Raw genomic sequence first — 16,654 nt, 5'->3', positions numbered from 1 at the left:
GAACTACAAACCACTGCTCAGTGAAATCAAAGAGGACACAAACAAATGGAAGAACATACCATGCTCATGGATAGGAAGAATCAATATCGTGAAAATGGCCATACTGCCCAAGGTAATTTATAGATTCAATGCCATCCCCATCAAGCTACCAATGAGTTTCTTAACAGAATTGGAAAAAACTGCTTTAAAGTTCATATGGAACCAAAAAAGAGCCTGCATCTCCAAGACAATCCTAAGTCAAAAGAACAAAGCTGGAGGCATCACGCTACCTGACTTCAAACTATACTACAAGGCTACAGTAACCAAAACAGCATGGTACTGGTACCAAAACAGAGATATAGACCAATGGAACAGAACAGAGTCCTCAGAAATAATACCACACATCTACAGCCATCTGATCTTTGACAAACCTGAGAGAAACAAGAAATGGGGAAAGGATTCCCTATTTAATAAATGGTGCTGGGAAAATTGGCTAGCCATAAGTAGAAAGCTGAAACTGGATCCTTTCCTTACTCCTTATACGAAAATTAATTCAAGATGGATCAGAGACTTAAATGTTAGACCTAATACCATAAAAATCCTAGAGGAAAACCTAGGTAGTACCATTCAGGACATAGGCATGGGCAAAGACTTCATGTCTAAAACACCAAAAGCAATGGCAGCAAAAGCCAAAATTGACAAATGGGATCTCATTAAACTAAAGAGCTTCTGCACAGCAAAAGAAACTACCATCAGAGTGAACAGGCAACCTACAGAATGGGAGAAAATTTTTGCAATCTACTCATCTGACAAAGGGCTAATATCCAGAACCTACAAAGAACTCAAACAAATTTACAAGAAAAAAACAAACAACCCCATCAAAAAGTGGGCAAAGGATATGAACAGACATTTCTCAAAAGAAGACATTCATACAGCCAACAGACACATGAAAAAATGCTCATCATCACTGGCCATCAGAGAAATGCAAATCAAAACCACAATGAGATACCATCTCACACCAGTTAGAATGGCGATCATTAAAAAGTCAGGAAACAACAGGTGCTGGAGAGGATGTGGAGAAATAGGAACACTTTTACACTGTTGGTGGGATTGTAAACTAGTTCAACCATTATGGAAAACAGTATGGCGATTCCTCAAGGATCTAGAACTAGATGTACCATATGACCCAGCCATCCCATTACTGGGTATATACCCAAAGGATTATAAATTATGCTGCTATAAAGACACATGCACACGTATGTTTATTGCAGCACTATTCACAATAGCAAAGACTTGGAATCAACCCAAATGTCCATCAGTGATAGATTGGATTAAGAAAATGTGGCACATATACACCATGGAATACTATGCAGCCATCAAAAAGGATGAGTTTGCGTCCTTTGTAGGGACATGGATGCAGCTGGAAACCATCATTCTTAGCAAACTATCACAAGAACAGAAAACCAAACACCGCATGTTCTCACTCATAGGTGGGAACTGAACAATAAGATCACTTGGACTCAGGAAGGGGAACATCACACACAGGGGCCTATCATGGGGAGGGGGGAGGGGGGAGGGATTGCATTGGGAGTTATACCTGATGTAAATGATGAGTTGATGGGTGCAGCACACCAACATGGCACAAGTATACATATGTAACAAACCTGCACGTTGTGCACAGGTACCCTAGAACTTGAAGTATAATAATAATAAATAAATTTAAAAAAAAAATAAAAAATAAACAGAAAAGACATTTTATGTTCATGGACCAAAATATTCAACACTGCTTAAATGGCAATATTCCCCAAACTGATCCATAGATTCAATGCAAACCCTATCAGAATCCTAGTTAATTTCTATGCAGGAAGTGACTGATTCTAAAATTCATATGAAATTGCAAGGGACTCTGAACAATTAAAATAATGCTGAAAATTGATAATAAACTGAGGAATCACACTTCCCAATTTCAAAACTTAGTATAAAGCAACAGTAATCAAAATAGTGTAGTACTGACAAAAGAATAGATATATAGAGTAGTCGAACAGAATTGAGAGGCCAGAAATAAATCCATGTATCTATGGTCAACTGATTTTCGATAAGGGTGCCAAGACTAGTCAATGAATAAAGAATAGTCTTTTCAACAAATGGTACTGGAGTAACTGGATACCCATAGGCAAAGGAATAAAGAATAAACACTTATCTCACACTCAAATCAACTCCAAATTGATCACAGACCTAAATGTAAGGGCATATAATTATAAAAGTCTTAGAAGAAAACATAGGAGCAAATCTTTATGACCTTTTTTCATATGAAACCAAAATCTTGAGCAGCACATGAAAAAAAACTGATAAATTGGACTTTGCTATGGTTTGTCCTCACCAAAACTCATGTGGAGACATGGTCCTCATTGTAGCTATGTTGGGAGCTTGTGCCTTTAAGAGGTGATTAGGTCCTTAAGAGGGATTAATGCCCTTTAGGGGTAAATTCTCACTCTCACAGGACTGGATTAGTTATCATGAGAGTGGATTGTAAAGTGAGGTTGCCTCTCGTGTTTGGTCTCTGCACATGCTCACTTCCCCTTCATCTTATCTCCCACATTTTGATGCATCATGAGGCCCTCACCAGAAGCCAACCAGATGAGGCCACTCAATCTTGAACCATTCAGCCTCTAAAACTGTAAGATAAATAAACCTCTTTCCTTTATAAATTACCAAGACTCGGGTATTCAGATATAACAACAGAAAACAGATTAAAACAGACTTCATCAAAATTTTTAAATATTGTGTTTTAAAGAAGCCAGTCACAAAAGACCACATCCTATATGATTCTATTCATATGAAAGTCCAGAATAGGGAAATCAATAGACAGAAGGCGGATTGTGGTTGCTTAGGACTGGAATCAGTGAGAGGGAAAATGGGGTGGAGGAGCAAGAGTTGTATTAATCATGGTTCTCCAAAGACAAAAAAATCAATGGGATGAATATATAGAGAGATTTGCTTCAAGGGATCGACTTACACAATTGTATTAATCAGGGTTCTCCAAGGAAACAGAACCAATATGATATAAAGACAGATACATGAGATGGGCTATATTATGGGAATTGGTTCATGTGATTATAGAAGCTGAGAAGTCCCACAATATTGTGTCTGCAAACTGGAAAATCAGGGAAGCTGGTGGCATAGCTCAGTCCAAGTTCAAAGGTGTGAGAACAAGGGAAATGGGTGGTATAATTTTTACTTCGCGACTATGGGGTGACAGAGCAGGTGTGGAGGTTTTGTTACAATTCTGAGTCCAAAGGCCAGAGAACTTGAAGTTCTGGTGCCCAAGGGCAGGAGAAGATAGATGTCTCAGCTCCAGAAGAAACGGCAAATCATCTTTCCTCTGCCTTTTTGTTCCATTCAGGCCCTCAAATGATCGTATGATACCTACACATTGTGGAGGATGAGGGCACATCATCCTTACTTAGTCCTCTGATTCAAATGTCAATCTCTTCAAGAAGTATCCTCACAACCATACCCAGAAATAATGCTTTACAAAGTATCTGAGTATCCCTTTACTCAGTCAAGTTGATACCTAAAATTAACTATCACAGGCCAGGCACGGTGGCTCACACCTGTAATCCCAGAAATTTGGGAGTCTGAGTTGGGTAGATCACTTGAGGTCAGGAGTTCAAGACAGCCTGGCCAACATGGTGAAACCCCATCTCTACTAAAAGTAGAAAAATTAGTAGAAAATGGTGGCAGGTGCCTGTAATCCCAGCTACTTGGGAGGCTGAGGCAGGAGAATCCCTTAAACCCCCGGGAGGTGGAGGTTGCAGTGAGCTGAATTGTGCCACTGCACTCCAGCCTGGGCAACAGAGTGAGACTCCGTCTCAAAAATAATAATAATAATAACTATCACAATTATGGAGGCTGGCAAGCCCAAAATCAGCAGGGTGGGCCAGCAGGCTATACACAGCATGAGCCAATACTGCAGTTCAAGTCTGAAGGCCAGAATTCCTGAGGGAGATAAGTCATCTGTTTTTTCAGGTGTTCAGCTGATTCGATAAGGCCCAACCACACTATGGAAGGCAAAATGTTTTGCTCCAAGTCCATTCGTTTAAATATTAATCTCGTCCAAAAACATCTACACAGAAATATCCATAATAACATTTTTGACCACTTACCTGGGCACCATGACCCAGCCAAATAGACACATAAAATTAACCATCACAGAAAGGATAAAAGTAAGAGTTTATTTTTTTAGGTGATGAAAATGTTCTAAAGTTGATTGTGGTGATAGTTAGAGATTAGAAAAGTTTAATGGTTTTAGTCTATTTTGATGACTAGGCTAAAAACCATTGTATTAAATAAACAGTTGAATTGTATTAATTATATATCAAGAAAGCTGTTTTCTAAAAGGAAGAGCAGACTCCAATGGAAATCTTCATATCCTTGGAGAATGAAAAGAAGTTATTTTACCTGCATTTTTTAAAAAAGCTGCACATCTACAGATACCAAGAAAACCTAAATTACTCCTCTGGAATGGTAACCAATCAGTTATTTTAACAGGTATTTATTAAGACTTATCCCAGAACATTGCTGAATACATAGACAGCCCTCCAAAGCACATGCTGATGGATTGATTTATTGCTCCCATAGTGGAATCAGATGATTTTCCTAGGGAAAAAAATATACTCCATTCAATTATCTAGGAGCTTAGAAAAAATAACAGTATTCTGCTGCTAATAGTAACCCTTGGAAATTCCATGCAAAGTTCACTGAGCAACACAGAAATGCAATCCCTAATCTATATGAGCTTATATTCTAGTTAGCAAGACACACTACCAGACACAAAACAAAACTATAAATAAAACCATTGTTTAACCTTAAAGCGACCATAGCTAAAGGGGCTCCAGTCCAGAAAAAATAAGAGAAATAATATTTATCATTAAATACTTCATGAAATCCTACCATGCACATAAGTGGATTCATGCATACACACACCATACACACACGCATTTATACATACTTCCAAAGCCCAGAAAATAATTTGCAACTTAAGCCTTATTCCTGATCTAATCACTACTACTACTTGTATTTAACAGTCTCTGTAGATTATATTTTCTAAATATCAGGAATAAATATAACACACAACAGTCTAATGAAAAACTAAGATGTTACACGCAAAAGGATTCAGCTTATTTGTTATATAGTCACAGTGACACCCTAGGGTGACTGGTCTATCACCAGCCAGAAACCTCTGTGGCCAGTAATGCCTCTGCTTGGGGTTTGCTTGCACCTGCTGGACTCATCCACCCAAACGGCCTGGCAGGCTGCGCTCAACTCGCACTACCGGCCTGGATCCAATGCCTGCCAAGGGTGAGTCAGGCATTGAGTGGTGAGAGGTGTGTGAGTGAGCAAGCATGGGTCCAGCCACTGTGCACAGCCAGGCATGCCAGCTGTGGCAGGGGGGCAGCTCCAGGCACTGGCATAGATGCCAGCTCCATGTGAGGCTGTGACTGGACCAAATGTAACACAAGTGGCTTCTGCTGCAGGCACCAACATCTAGATAAAGGAAATGTGGTGGCACCTGAAAGCTTGGAGGCACGAGTAACCACGGAACTCCAAAGAGGGTGTTACAGTGTGTCACAGCCCTAGACTGGGGAGCCCTGAGGTCTGGACTCCCAGAAGGGCCACAGCTCTTCTCTCCTTCTCATCACCCACAATGTGGCAAGCATGGAACATGTTTCAGCCCCGTTTGTATTACAGCTCTTTCAGTCCCACCATTCAGCAGGCCCCAAGTTTTTGTCCCACATCCAGGAAGAAGGAGATACACAAACAACTGGAGGGTGAGCGATGCAGACAGGATCTTCATTGAGCAACAGAAAAACTCTCAGGAGACCTGAAGTGGGTCACTCCTTTGGGTAGCTCCTTTCTGTAGCCAGGTCATTCTGATGAATGTCCAGCTCTCAGCAGAGACGAGACCTATGGTGGGTAGCTCCTTTCCACAGGCAGGTCATCCAGGTAAGTGTCCAGCTCTCAGCAGAGAGGAGACCTATGGTGGGTAGCTCCTTTCCACAGGCAGGTTATTCAGGTAAGTGTCCAGCTCTCAGCAGAGAGCAGAGCTATGGTGGGTAGCTCCTTTAGGCAGGCAGGTCATCCTCAAGAGTTGAGGAGACCTGAAGTAGGTAGCTCCTTCTCACAGCTTATAGTCCTAATGTCTGTGTTAGTCTGGCTGAGTCTGGGGTTTTTGTGGGCTCAGAAAGGAGGAAGTGCATGCTGATTGGTCCATGGGCAGCCATGGAAAAAAGCACCATAAAGTTCTCATCTGGGCAGTGGATTCTACCCAGAACTCACAGCCTGGCCTCCAGGCTTCAAGCTGTCCCTGGTTAGATGGCGGGGTTTCACTGGGGACTTGCCCTTTTCCACCAGGAACCTGTCTGCCTCCTGCCATCGTCGACATGCCATCCACAGTGCCCAGGCTCCTCATGCCAAGGGGCACCTGCAGGCCTGCACAGAGCCACCCTCAGCCCCTACCAGCCTCCCTCCAATGCTCGTCAGCACCCAAAGTCTAGAGGGAGCCAAGGTTGCAGAGGGCTAGCATTTTAGTGCCTCTCTGAGTGCTCACACATGCAGCTAGGTCACAATAGCACCCAGGCTTGGCTACAACTTTGCTCCACACCAGAGAAGGTGCCGGGAGTGGGGAGAGACAAGGAAGCAGGAGTGGGCACTTCCAAGCCTGTGGGGGTAAGGGGGCTTCCTGGGCCCCTAAGAGTGCAGGGATCCCCAGGTCTAGAGCCACAGCTGGGAAGCTACAGCTGCACCCAGGAGCACAGGTCTCCTGCCCTACTGACTCAGTAGAGGGCAGGGCTCTCACCTGCTCCCGCCCCCGCTGGCTCTGCAGAACAGGACAGCCTCAGCCACACCTCCCCCGCTGCAGCCCACATCTTCACAGAGGCCATTCCAGATGGGCTGCCACTGTCATTAATTTAATTCTAAAATTTTTTATATAATTATTGCTATCTCGTACATGTGGAAGTAATTTTACAAAGATATAATAACAACATCAAAATCAAGTTCAATAATACTATATTGGTGAAAGAATATCAAAAACATAAAATTTCAGGGATAGTAACAGTCTGCAAAACACCATCACATACAGTATCTCACTGATTTTTCACAACAGTCCTTGGAGACATTATTATTATTATTAAATATGTAATTCTTATTTTACATATGCAGAAACTGGGACTTAAATGACTCATCATCCAAAAAATAATGTCAAATCTAGGAATCAAACTCCAGTCTTTGGACTTCAAATAAAAATTTCTACATTGCAATTGAAAGTAATTGTTGCCTCAAGCCAAGAATTAAGACTACTCAGAAAGGTGTCTAAGACTCTACTTATCTATCTTAATCTGTTTTCTGTTGATTAAAACAGAATACCTGAAACTGGGTAATTTATAAAGAAACTAATTACTTCTCACAGTTCAGGAGGCTGGGAAGTCTAAGGTCAAGGGGCCACATCTGGTGAGGCCCTTATAGATGGTGGGAACTCTCTGCAGAGTCTCAAGGCCATACAGGCATCCCATAGGAAGGGTGCTGACTATGCTAGCTCAGGTCTCTCTTCTACTTCTTATAAAGTCACCAGTATCACTCCCATGATAACCCATTAATGTATTAACCTATTAATCCACTAATCCATGAATGGATAAATCCATTCATGAGGCAGTGCCTTCATGACCCAATCCTCTGTGGAAAGCAGTTTGGAGATTTCTCAAAGAACTAAAAATAGAATTACCATTCAACCCAGCAATCCCATTACTGGGTACATATCCAAAGGAAAATAAGCCATTCTACCAAAAAGTCACCTGCACTCATGTTTATCTCAGCACTATTCACAATAACAAAGACATGGCATCAACCCAGGTGTTTATCAATGGTGGACTGAATAAAGAAAATGTGGTAAATACACACCACAGAATACTACACAGCCATAAAAAAGAACAAAATCATGTCCTCTGCAGAAATATGGATAGCTGGAGGCCATTATCCTAAGTGAATTAACACAGAAACAGAAAACCACATGTTCTCACTTATCAGTGGGAGCTAAACAATGGGTACACATGGACACAGAGATGGGAACAATAAACACTGGATTCCAAAAGGGAGAAGACAGGGAGGAGGGCAAGCGTTGAAAATTTACCTATCAGGTACTATGTTTACTACTTGGACAATGGGATCAATAGACACTAAAACCTCAGCATCACACAATATACCCATGTAACAAATCTGCACATATACTCCTGAATCTGGAAAAAAAAAAAAAAAAACCGGCCCCACCTCTCAGTACTGCCACATTGGGGATTAAGTTTAAGAATGAGTTTTGAAGAGGACAAACATTCAAACCGTAGCACTATCAAGAGAGAGTTTTTAAAGTGCAGCAACAGCAGCAGTGAAGAAACTTTCAAGTTCTGTACCAGTCTAGGCAAAAAGAAAATACAACATTTCTGCAAACTACATCTTTTCATTTTCCTCTAGTCCTTTCCTACTATCAAAGCAGTATATCTAAAAGAAAGAAACTGCAAATTCCCTATACTCTGTGATCTTTATATTCCATGAAGAATATAATTAAAATATATAATTATATTTTATATATATTTTATACATTTTATTGTATATTTGTATATAACACATTTATAATATATTTTACTTTATGTTTTATATATAATTATATTTTATATTATATATAATTATATTCTTTATATTCTACATTCTTTATTCTGTTTCAATAAGCACTTCAGGTGATTCTGAGGCACACTAAAGGTTGAGAACCACTAGTCTATGAGAAGCATAGTATTCATATTTGAAGATATGAATGTATAATCATATTCTTTATGGAATATAATTATATACTACATGCTGTTTATTTTACTGTATATAACATATAATTATGTATTATATTCTGTTTAACATTTTTTGAAAGTACTTAAGTCCCACTTTCACAAAATAAAAGGCACAAATCTTAAAACGAAGGATACCATTTAACTACATAATCATCTCTATAACAAACTAGATCTAATAGCAAAATATAGCCTCTTTCGGAAACCACAAATGGTTCATGTTAACTCCAAAGACTACTATGTATATGTGCAAATGCTCACCTAGAAAAGTCCAACTTTGAATTTATTATAATCATTAAGTGGGGCATCAGCCAGCAGAGTTAGAGACGTATTGTATATCTCTGACCCCCACAATTACAAGGACAAGATTTACAATTGGAAATGAGCATCAAGATATTGTGCTAGAAATTAATGTTTGGCTTTGGTGTTCTCCTGGCTTGCAGCAATATATAGTTGATCATATAAACCAGGGAACAAATTAAGCAGCACGTCCAATTTCTCTGTGGTTCCACTGCCCTCTAGTGGCTGTTTTGAAACTAGTTATTAACTGATAGCCTTCAAAAGTCAACGGGGATTCTCAAAGAAGGGAGGGGAGAACACCAGCATCAGCAACATCTGGGAACTTTTTTAAACATGCATATTTCAAGTCTTACCTAATGCCTGCTAAAAAGAAACTCGGGATAGGGGCCAGCAATGTGTTTCAATAAGCACTCTAGGTGATTCTGATGCACACTAAAGGTTGAGAACCACTAGTCTATGAGGATAGTATTCATATTTGAAGATGTGAATGTATATAGGTGCATATGAGTGTTCTTTTATGAAAATATTGCTCATAATTATTTTTCTGCTTTTTTAAATTTCAAAAGGCCTCTTATATGCACATAATAATCTAGAAAAATCTCATAATTTAGTTGTGGAAATTTAAGTGTTGTAAAGCCATGACTGAACCATATAGAACATAAGAGGATAAAATTAATTAAGTTCATTCTATATTAAAAGTTCATTTTAAAAGCTTACTATTTAGCCAAAACATCTGACCAGGATCTTCCCCTTTATTTCTTGGCTATAAAACCAATAAGAAAACGTTTGTTGGATGGAATGAATACTTAATCTATGTTTCTGTGGGATACTTAGCATTCGAACTCCTTAGTAGATGTATAATATATTATTTCCTACCCTTTTTCCCATTACATATATTGTTAACGGGATTGTTCAAGCTAACAGAGACACAATTCCAGCTCTACCTTGAGCTAAAGCTGGAAAATATGTAGGCTAAACGTTTTTAAAAATTATATCATAGGCAAATAAATAATTTAGGCCTGGCATGGTAACTCATGCCTGTAATCCCAGCACTTTGGGAGGCCAAGGCAGATGGATCACTTGAGGCCAAGAGTTTAAGACCAGCCTGGCCAACATGGCAAAACCCAATCTCTACTAAAAATACAAAAATTAGCCAGGTATGGTGGTGCACACCTGTAGTCCCAGCTACCTGGGTGACTGAAGCACCAGAATCACTTGAACCCAGGAGGTTGAGGTTGTGGTGAGCCACGATCACACCACTGCACTCCAGCCTGGGTGACAGAGCAAGACTCTATCACAAAAATAATAATTTTTAAATCATGCATAACTTAGCATAGCTCTAGGTAACCTATTCATCAGATAAAGACAGCATGGTTTCACAAAAAATAAACTGGATTTGAGGTGAAAAATCCTGAGATTTGATCTGTGTGAACTTTGGCAAATTATTTAAACTCTATGAACCTTGGTTCTCCCAGTTAAAGGGTAGTGATGATAATAATATCTATATTGCAGTTTTTATCAGGGTCATTAGAGATGAGAGAGAACTAAATGTTAAATTTAAAAAGCTTTATACATCTTGTCCAAGTAAATATTACAGAAAGATTTTACTTTTGAGGTGAAGTCTCGCTCTGTCACCCAGGCTGGAGTGTAATGGCATGATCTCTGCTCGCTGCAGCTTCTGCCTCCCAAGTTCGAGTGATTCTCCTTCCTCAGCCTCCCAAGTAGCTGGGATTAGAGGTAGCCGGGCTAATTTTTGTATTTTTAGTAGAGATGGGGTTTCACCATGTTGGCCAGGGTGGTCTTGAACTCCTGATATCAGATGATCCACCTGCCTCAGCCTCCCAAAATGCTGGCAGAAAGACTGGCAAATATTACAGAAAGATTACTGAAAACGTTATAGATTAATAAGAAGGTGGGTATATCTCTTATTGCACAAATCCTCTCACAAATAACCACTATGAACTCTGGACAAAATACTGACAATTACCTGAAAGCACTTGACAGCAAAAAAAAAGCAAGCAGACACTGGAGAGTGGTCGACATCTGGAAGAAGGAATGGCACTGAGTCAGAGCAGACCCCACTCAGCACATCAACTACACAAAATCCAAATTTAAAAACCTACAGTTTTAGTGGTTTTAAGGCCCAGAGAATGTAGTATGCGATGACCACAACTGCTGAAAAATGAGGTGGAAAATCTAGGAGAAAAATAGAACCAACAGAAAGGAAGTCTCACTTCATATATTAATTCTGCCCAAATTTTAGGCTGACCTTGAACTATGCATATAAGGGAACACCCTATGCAGCCCACTGAAGGTTAAATAAAGATTGTTTAGAGTTCAGAGCTTAAAGTTCAAGTTACTGCCTGCTGAAAAGAAAAAAAAAAATGTTCCTCTGAAGAACAAAAATAATCAAGAGGATCTAAAATGTATCAGTCATACCATCAAGGACACAATTCAAAAATAGTAGCCATATGAGCAAACGTGAAAATGTAACCCATACTCAAGAGAAAAGGCAATCAATGGAGACCAAGCAGCTTAACTTCTTTTCTCACCTTCACCCCACAAACATACATGCAAACATATACATCAAACATGCAGAAACAGGGAGCTATGTAATTATACAAGAATTATGTGCCCAAGGTAAACCAAAGATTTCCTGCCTCCTACAAGAGTATATGGTTCACACTGATTAACTTTCTCAAAGAGTAGTATAGGGGACATATTACTGAGTTTTTGCCCAGTTTTAATCAGGTTATTTAGGCTTTTTTGTTGTTGTCCAGTTACAGAAATTATTTACATACCCTTAGAAATAGACAGTTCTCAAAGAAGATATATGAATGGCCAATAAGCACATAAAAAGATGCTTAACGTCACCAATCATTAAAGAAATCCAAATCAAAACTACAAAGAAATATCATCTCATATTCATTAGGGTGGCCATTATCAAAAGAAAAAAAAAACAGAATACAACATGTGTTGGTGAGGACATAGAGAAACTGGGGCATTTATGCACTATCGGTGGGATTGTAAAATAGTGCAGCCATTATGGAAACAGTATGAAGGTTCCTCAACACAACTAGCATATGATCAAGAAATCCTACTTCTGAATAGGATTTAAAACAGAATTACCATGTGATCAAGTAATCCCATTTCTGAGTATATATCCAAAAGAACTGAAAGCAGAATCTCAAAGAAGTATTTGTAAATCCAAGTTCACTGTTGCACTATTCACAATAGTCAAGAGGTGGAAGCAACCCAAATATCCATTCATCAATCCATTCATCAATGAATGAATGGATAAAGAAAATGTGGCACGTACATACAATGGAACACTATTCAGCCTTAAAAAAAAAAAGTAAATCTTGTCACATGCTAAAATATGAAGCTCAGAGACATTATACTCAATGAAATAGCCCAGTAACAAAAGACAAATACAATATGACTACACTTATATGTGTCTTAGTGTGTTTTCTCCTGAATACCAGGGACTGGGTAATTTATAAAGAAAAGTTTACTTTACTCATGGTTTTAGAGCCTGGGAAGGCCAAGAGCATAGCACTGGCATCTGGTGAGGGCCTCTTTGTTGTATCATAACATGGCAGAAGGCATCAAATAGTGAGGGCAAGAGTGTGCTAGCTCAGGTCTCTCTTCCTTTTCCTATAAAACCACCAGTCCCATCATGGGGAACCCATCCTGATAACCTTATCTAATCTAATCTTAAATACTGCCCAAAGTCCCTACCATTTCCAAATGCCATCAACATACATATTTGGAGATTAAGTTTCAAACACATGAAATTTTGGGGGCACATTCAAACCATAGCAATAAGGTATCTAAAGTAGTCAGACTCATAGAAACGAAAAATTATAATTGTGGTTGCCAGGGACTTGGGAAAGGAGGAAATGGGGATTTGTTCAATAAATAGAGAGTCTTAGCTTTACAAGATGAAAAAGTTCTTGAGATCTGTTGCACGAGGTGAATACAGTTAACACTGGTGAACTGTACATGCAAAAGTGATTAAGATGGTAAACTGTATATGTTTTTACCATAATTTTTTAGAAATAAAAACAATTTAAAAATATGACTTAGATACAACTATTCTAGCACAAATAGGAATAATATAATTATGTTAAGAGTGCGTTAATTCAGACAAGCTAGGAAATCAGTAAATAATGAAATGTCAAACCTCTCAAATGCATACCAGTTCTCTTTTGTACTTATGAATTGGAGATTTCATGGATGAAAGCATAGCAGGTGCTAAAAATTTGTTTTCTTCTTACCCTTCCTTCCCTTTTCCTCTACTCAACCTGTCCCCAACTGCAAATATATGCACTGAAGACAATAAAGGAAAAAATCATAAAGTGTTCTGCTTTTCTCTTCCCTTTGCAGTCCTCCACAACAGGTACAGTAGTATTAGTTCAGGAACAAGGAAGAAAAATAGGAAGGAAGCTCAATTCCAGCCTTCTCATTATGAAAACCAGACCATTTCTTACATTTCAGGCTCAAGATGGCAGCTCTACCAGGCAGCAGAAAGATATCTGAGTACGCAAGATCTTCAAAACCAAATGAGAAATTAATTTTAAAAATAAAATACTACTATGTACCTCCTATTTCACAGAATTAATTTCAAATTAAAAGTGGCAAAAATAAGAGACAATACACTCACATAATACACATTTTCTTTACTAACCAATGAAATAAAATATAAGAAAATATATATCATAAATGAATAGCTTATTCCATTAGGAAATATCTCATTCTACATTCTCTTAGAACTGGTTTTCCATCAATTTCATCACATTTTGTTTCTTCACTTCTGTTGGGGTGAAAAGTCCCATAATAAACAATAAGAAAAAGAATTCCAAGAAGAAGAGTAAGAACTATAGTGATACTGATAGGTATAAAATAGTCTGAATTAAAAATAGTGAGAGGGCAAACCCAGAATACAATCAATATGCCCAAAGTGCCCAGTACCCTAACAATATAATAACAAGACATTGGACACTTGGTATTCTGTCCCTTAATATTAAAAAACGTAAAGATAAGAATGAATCCAACAACAATCCTATATAAGAATTCCATACTTACAGAAGTACAAAACTGGGTGTTCTTTTTAAATGCCCATATTACACCTAACAACCAAAGAAATAACAACATAAATAAAGCAATCTTAACATTTAAGAATAGTAGAAGTACAATGCTGAGCATCCACGATAATAATGTAAAAAACTTGTAAAAGAGATATGTGATTTTGGGACATAATCCATTAAGAAGCTTCTTGTCAGGTAAGGATTTTCTTAAAGCTACTTGATAATCAACAGTTGACCAAGAAATAGCACAGCAAGAGACCATGGTAGCCGCATCTACAAAACAAAAAAATAAAAAAGATATTGTTATAGGAATAATAATAAAATATTAAATTACTATATCCCATACATGCTATATCTACATACACACACCCACAAACACGTCAGGTACTTTACTCATCTCATCTAATCTTCTGAAGTAGACATTAATACATCATATATTACATATGAGGGAACTGAGGCTTGGAGAGATACACTGCTTGACCCAAGCTGCGAAGCTAGCAAGTTGCGGAACTGAGATTTGAACCTGATTCCAAAATGGATAGATTTATCCACTATATTAGACTGCTTTATTATGATTTTTTTTTAATTCATGGGAAAAATTTTATTGAGCAACTGATATGCTCTGTGAGTTAAGAGACTACACTTATAATCCTAGTTTTTCTAGGTTTTTTGACCGCGATTTTAGGCATACACCCAATTCACTAAAAGATAATAGCTTCAAGCAGGGGTAAGGGAAGGAGAAGAGGAGGGGTAGAGAGAGAGAAAGAGGGTTAAACAGAAAATTTAATATGAGATATTAAACAAGCCCAACTTCCCATATCCTGAAGATATTGAAACAAGTGAATGAGTATGTTCTAAAACTTACAAATTTCTGTAGGATTTACATCTCCACCCCATTTTTTCTCAACAAATAACAGAAAAGTAAGTTAATTGCCACTTTGTTTCTTTCTTTCCTTCTTTTTGAGATGGAGTCTCACTCTGTCACCATGGCTGGAGTGCAGTGGTGCAATATCGACCTCCACTTCACAGGTTCAAGTAATTCATCTGCCTCAGCCTCCTAAGTAGCTGGGACTACAGGCCCACACCACCACACCCAGCTAATTTTTGTATTTTTAGTACAGATGGGGTTTCATCATGTTGGCCAAGCTGGTCTTGAACTCTTGACCTCAAATGATCCACCCAGTTCAGCCTCCCAAAGTGCTGGGATTACAGGCATGAGCCACTGCACCTGGCCTACCTGGCCTACCACTTTCTATATAATATGATTGAAAGGCAGACTTACAAAAATTTATCTATTGATGAAGAAAATTAGGACAGGACCTTTACAAATGCATTTGCATGCTCTCTTGGTTTTAGCATACACCACTGTACCTCATTAGTCAAACTTTATTGGAGACTGATGTGAGTAACAATAAAACTCCAGTCTACTGCAAAGAAGGCTCTGCATGAATTACTCTTTCTCTATTGTAATTCCCATCATGATAAATTGGTTCTGTCCACACAGCGGCAAGGTGAACCCACTGGGTGGTTACAAATCTGGGGCCTCATCCAGCAATGCCCTTGTGACTACCAGCACATGGTTCAGTAGTCCCACTCTGGCAATGGATCCAGAGGCCAGCCCAAGTGGCTGCCTAGTTCTCTTGGACTGGGGGCTGACTCTGCTACTCTTGGCAGTGCTGCCCACCCAATGTGCATGGATTTAACTATAATAAAGAAATAGTCCTGGTAAGACATCCCATTACTGTAGCCCCCTCACAGGGTATCTATGGCTCCATGGCAGAGTGTCTGTAGCTGTAACCCCATTACAAGGTGTCTGGTTTGGTGAGTATCCTAGGCACTACCAATGCCTCCTTCCTTCTCCCAAATGGTTCTGTAGCCCCATGATGGGGTGTCTGTCCACAGCCCCATTGTGGGGTATCTGTTTGTAGCTCCACCATGGGATGTCTATCTCAATTCAGCTCCTTCGGGGGTCTTGGTTTGTCTATAGCCCCACTGGGGGGTGTCTGTCTCGGTTCAGCTCCTGGGGAGTCATGGTTGGCTCTCCCTAACTAGTAGGAAGTCTTGGTTCAGGAGACTTCTCCTCAATCAGGAAGATTTCAGGGAGATTTCTCAGACTGAGAATAGGAGGATAGTTTGGATGAGATACTCTTGGAGTTCTTGATTAGGAATCTGATTTGGAAGGCCTTCTGTCCTTCTTGTCTTAGCGTATGTTTGTACATGTGGAGGGGATCTCAGAAGGAATTGTCTACAGAAGTTCCACAGTCCTAACTCAGAGAACTTTCCTTGTCTGGTTACATTCCATGAGCCTGAAAGAATGCTCAACAGGCCTGTCTCAGGGTGACTATCCACTCTTCACCTTGCCCAGAGACCACCCGTTGTGAATTACCATTCAGAGGTCAT

General features: G+C 39.2%; 1 protein-coding gene across 11 annotated transcripts in view; it reads right to left on the bottom strand.

Moving 5' to 3' along the window:
- Positions 1-16,654, bottom strand: part of XKR9 (XK related 9) — a 146,271-nt gene that overhangs the window by 72,641 nt on the left and 56,976 nt on the right. For 8 of the 11 annotated variants that reach the window (XM_077943790.1, XM_077943797.1, XM_028852736.2 and 5 more), the window contains one exon: positions 13,841-14,527. In XM_077943790.1, coding sequence (XP_077799916.1) covers positions 13,899-14,527 — 629 coding nt within the window. In that variant the 3' untranslated portion in view covers positions 13,841-13,898. Of the gene's footprint in view, positions 1-13,840; positions 14,528-16,654 lie in introns of those variants that run through there. The other 3 variants (XM_077943794.1, XM_077943793.1, XM_077943792.1) reach the window with 1 other exon arrangement.

Source organism: Macaca mulatta, chromosome 8 (assembly GCF_049350105.2).
Source record: "Macaca mulatta isolate MMU2019108-1 chromosome 8, T2T-MMU8v2.0, whole genome shotgun sequence".
NCBI classification, from domain to species: domain Eukaryota; kingdom Metazoa; phylum Chordata; class Mammalia; order Primates; family Cercopithecidae; genus Macaca; species Macaca mulatta.
The sequence above is the reverse complement of the archived record's forward strand: the minus strand, read 5'-3'. Positions and strand labels throughout refer to the sequence as shown.